Source organism: Rutidosis leptorrhynchoides, chromosome 1, assembly GCF_046630445.1.
Source record: "Rutidosis leptorrhynchoides isolate AG116_Rl617_1_P2 chromosome 1, CSIRO_AGI_Rlap_v1, whole genome shotgun sequence".
NCBI lineage: Eukaryota > Viridiplantae > Streptophyta > Magnoliopsida > Asterales > Asteraceae > Rutidosis > Rutidosis leptorrhynchoides.
The window spans coordinates 171,473,502-171,478,093 of record NC_092333.1 but is presented as its reverse complement, the minus strand read 5'-3'; the positions used below and the strand labels follow the sequence as shown (position 1 = coordinate 171,478,093).

The window sequence follows — 4,592 nt, the reverse complement described above, 5'->3', positions numbered from 1 at the left end:
CTAATCCCAACCATACATTACAATCACCGCCTATTCCGCGTCGTTAGATCACAAAGACCTCTCAAAATAATCTTACTCGCGAGTCCAGAGAATCATCACACACACACACATATCAGTTTCACGCACAGCTAATTACAAACAGTGGGCCCCATCACCCTGTCAAGTGTGAACCTCTTTCTTTCTCCCTCCTTTTCCCCTTCGCATTTATATACCTTCCTCCTTTCACTCAAATCCAATCCTATCCTATACGTACACATTTCAAAACCTATACATACACAATCAATCACGTGCGTCTGAGTGAGAAAAAAAAAACGAAAGCGAGATGGCATCGTCGACGGCGAGAGTAGATCTGGACGGTAATACGATAAAACCGATGACTATTTGTATGATCGGTGCCGGAGGATTCATCGGCTCGCATTTGTGTGAGAAATTGATGAACGAAACACCACACACTGTGTTAGCTGTTGATGTTTATAATGATAAGATCAAACACTTACTTGAACCGGACTCTCTTCCTTGGACCGGACGAATTCAGTTTCATCGTTTGAATATCAAAAACGACTCGCGTCTTGAAGGACTGATTAAAACCTCCGATCTGGTAATTCGTCAATCATTTTCTCCTGATTTGTTGTTTTTATACTGTATTTTGTTATGTATCTGGAGGAAGTATAGAAGTAAGATATAGTGCATGCTTATATTGTATTGCTACATAAAAATTATGTTATTGTTACATCATGATGTGATATGCTGGAAGTGTAAGTTAACTTACTTCACATCAATTAATTTAATAATTAATTAAATACAGGAAGTGCTAATAGTTGTTAGAGCTCAGTGAGTTGGATGAAAATGTATCACTGAATGTAGACAAGTGAATTATGTATTGTTACTTCATGAGGTTTAGTTTGAAATAGAGCAATTATATCCTAATAATTGTTGATACCCGATGAATTGCTTGATTTGACTTCACTAAATGCAGATCGGTGAGTTTTGCTTTGATACTTCATGATTTGATATGATTATTAAGGTGTAAGGTTGTTCTGATAATAAAAATAAGATAGTTATATGATGATTATTAAGGTGTAAGTTTGTTCTGATTATAAGAATGAGTTACTTATATAATAAGATTATCATTGCTAATACTTGTTGATTGGTGTGATTCTGTGTTGACTATTGACGAATGCAGATCAGCAAGTTCGTTATTGTAACTATGTGATATGTTTAAAGTGGAAGTTAGCTAAACATATCCTAGTTAATGCTGATATAATTGTTAAAATCAGTTTATCGTGTGATTTATATCTCTATAAGTGAATCAGTTATTTTAGCTTAATGATGTAATGTGTTTAAGGTGTAAGTTAGCCCAGAATGCATAATTAAAATGCTAATGATTGTTAGTTATCAGTGATTGTGGTAAATGCAAATCAGTTTTGGTATTACTTTTTTGTTTGGTGATGAGTTGTCTAATTTTTTTTTATTTTTGATCTATTTCAAGACGATAAATCTGGCGGCTATATGTACTCCAGCAGATTACAATACACGTCCTCTTGACACGATCTATAGCAATTTCATAGATGCACTCCCCGTGGTATGCACTGCTTCTATCTTACATTGCTTTGGCTTGACTATTGAGCCGTGTATATCTTGAAGCCTAGTTATACGGTTATTGATGCAAAAAAATTATGTGACTTTCATTTATAGGTGAAGTACTGCTCAGAAAACAACAAGAGGCTCATTCACTTCTCTACTTGTGAAGTATATGGGAAGACAATAGGTAGTTATCTTCCAAAAGATAGTCCTCTGCGACAGGTAATACATCCTTTGGTTGTTTCTTTGACATAGTGAATTGTATTGTTATTGCGTTATGGTGTAAGATATATGCTGGTGCTGTGGCTACAATATGTTCTACCATGGATGTGTTTTTGACATTTTAAAGAGTGTATTTGGTGTGTGTTCTAATGTTGATACTTGGTACAAATTATAAAATATATGATGATATCATAATTCCTCAGGTTTTTTGCTTTATGCTCAATCTTCTTACATATAACATTATGAATCTTGATCTCCATAGTGCGTACAACACAGAAATTTTATCAAATAAGCTACTTAAGTTAATAACAAAACCTGTTCATTAACAATTTTAAATGTAATGTTTTGAAAGCTTCATGTATTAGTATGGGCGAGCTGTCGATTGGATCACGAGTGTAATTTTTTTATCTTGCTTTTGGTGGTGGATAATGATGGTCAACCATCAAGTTTAACCTGCTAACGGTTGAATAAGGATCTTGTTTTTTAATAAAGTGTGCTGAAGTACATAGATATGATAGTAGGTATAAACTGGATTATGTTATAATATGTGGATACTCTGATTGTCTATTTGTGTCAATTGCTTATTGTTGCTGTATTTGTCTTTTCTATATAAATGATTACTTTCATCTGCAGGATCCTGCACTTGTATACTTGTTTACCCTTATCAAATTAATTGTTTTATTTATGATAAGTAAATCTTAGAGAAGTCGTTAATATGGGTGATAATGTGTACAGGATCCTGCTTACTATATTCTTAAAGAAGATACTTCTCCATGCATATTTGGCTCAGTTGAGAAGCAGAGATGGTCCTATGCATGTGCCAAACAGTTGATAGAGAGGCTAATCTATGGTGAGACAATTCTAACCATATGATATATTATATTATTTTTATAACATCAATTGTGGCTTGCTTGCTTACTTCTTTTATATCTTCCCTTTGCAGCTGAAGGTGCAGAAAACGGTCTTGTGTTCACGATAGTTAGACCTTTCAATTGGATTGGCCCCAGGATGGATTTCATTCCAGGGATCGATGGTCCCAGTGAGGGTGTTCCAAGGGTTCTTGCGTGCTTTAGCAATGTTAGTTTTAATATCCCATTCAGTATTTGTTTTTTTTTTTTTTTTCTTTCTAAAATCCTTTTTTCCTGGAAGTTTATGTACGAATGATATCTTCTTTTCTTCCTATCTAGAACCTTTTGAGAAGGGAACCACTCAAGCTTGTTGATGGTGGTGAATCACAAAGAACCTTTATCTACATCAAGGATGCTATTGAAGCTGTTCTTTTGATGATTGTATGTTTAACTTTTACCCCTTCTACTAAACCATATATCAACATTGATAATAATCTTGTTTTTGATAACTGTTAATAACTTTGCTTTGTTTTTCAGGAAAACCCTGCCAGAGCTAGTGGTCACATCTTTAATGTGGGCAACCCAAACAATGAAGTTACAGTCAGACAGCTTGCTGAAATGATGACTCAGGTCAATGAAGCTTTCTATCCTAATTTTGTCAATGTGGTTTGAATTTGTACTCACGTTTAGTTTGTTACATGGACTAATACATATCCTGTTGCTTTGGATAGGTATATTCGAAAGTAAGTGGAGAAGATTCAATAGAGACTCCCACCGTTGATGTTAGCTCCAAAGAATTCTATGGGGAGGGTTATGATGACAGCGATAAAAGAATCCCAGATATGACCATCATAAACAAACAATTAGGTAACAATTAAGATCTACAAAGTTGTGAAATATGATTAATTTACAATTGATTTGCGTTGCTGTAGCTCTAACCTGGAGTTATTTTTTATAAATGCCAGGTTGGAATCCAAAGACATCTCTGTGGGACTTGCTGGAATCCACACTTACATATCAACACAGGACATATGCTGAAGCCATCAAGCAAGCTATTGCAAAACCAGCTGCAAACTAAAAGCTTAAAAGGGAAAAAATGATTCTGGTTCTCATGTAGAGCTGCAGCTGCTGTATGGTTCTTTTTCTATATTCGTCGTATACAAAAGAATTTCTTTTTTTGCATAAACCTTTTTTAAATGTCAACAGTTGCCAAGAAACTTGTACTTCTAACATCGTGTATTAGAAACTACTAAGAACCCTACTGTATTTTGCCTTGTATGACCAGAGAATTGGTATATGTATACCAACTTTTACATGGCCTGTGTGCAGGATTGCCTCTGTTTTGCTCTCCTTCATATATCTCTTCCAATCATGGTTGAGTGTCTTGTAATTTTTTGTTTAGATATTATTTATTATTTATTTATATGATCTTGTTCATTTAATTTTCTTCTTGCCTGAAAGTATGGTATTTTTCAACTTTGGGCAGATACTATTTCACATGTTTAAATGAGCAGAATGTGGTTATACGTATTTTTCTCTTATCACTAATGTGGTCTTGTTAGGATAAAAAAAGTAACCACTTGTAAGATACCGATCTTCCCAACAATTATATGTGATCTTTAATATTTATTTGTATTTGTATTTATATATTAGCTGTTTGTTATGTAGTGCTAAATGCTATTTGGAGACGCACGTCGTCTTCAATATCTTGTAAATAGTTGTAGATCAGATTCTCATGTTTTTTTAAGTCGTATGGTTCCATTTCTTTCGGTTGAAGTTTCAAGATAATTAATTATAGTAATGTAATTAACTAACATGTAAAGATACAATAAGGTTTTGAGTGTAAAGTTTATGCAACTATATACAACTGAATACCTCACTCTCGCCCGTTACCCAAAACCATGTGTAAAAAACAAGAGCTCGTTATCAAACCTAACTCAC

At 34.1% G+C, this 4,592-nt stretch overlaps 1 protein-coding gene across 1 annotated transcript; it reads left to right on the top strand.

The window, feature by feature from the left end:
• Positions 1 to 231: 231 nt before the first annotated feature.
• Positions 232 to 4,096, top strand: LOC139867010 (UDP-D-apiose/UDP-D-xylose synthase 2). Its single transcript, XM_071855321.1, has 9 exons — positions 232 to 598; positions 1,490 to 1,582; positions 1,696 to 1,803; positions 2,539 to 2,653; positions 2,747 to 2,880; positions 2,991 to 3,092; positions 3,189 to 3,281; positions 3,383 to 3,518; positions 3,617 to 4,096. Exons 1-9 carry the CDS (start codon positions 323 to 325, stop codon positions 3,727 to 3,729), a joined length of 1,170 nt encoding a protein of 389 aa, XP_071711422.1. The 5' UTR covers positions 232 to 322; the 3' UTR covers positions 3,730 to 4,096.
• The last annotated feature ends 496 nt before the right edge of the window (positions 4,097 to 4,592 follow it).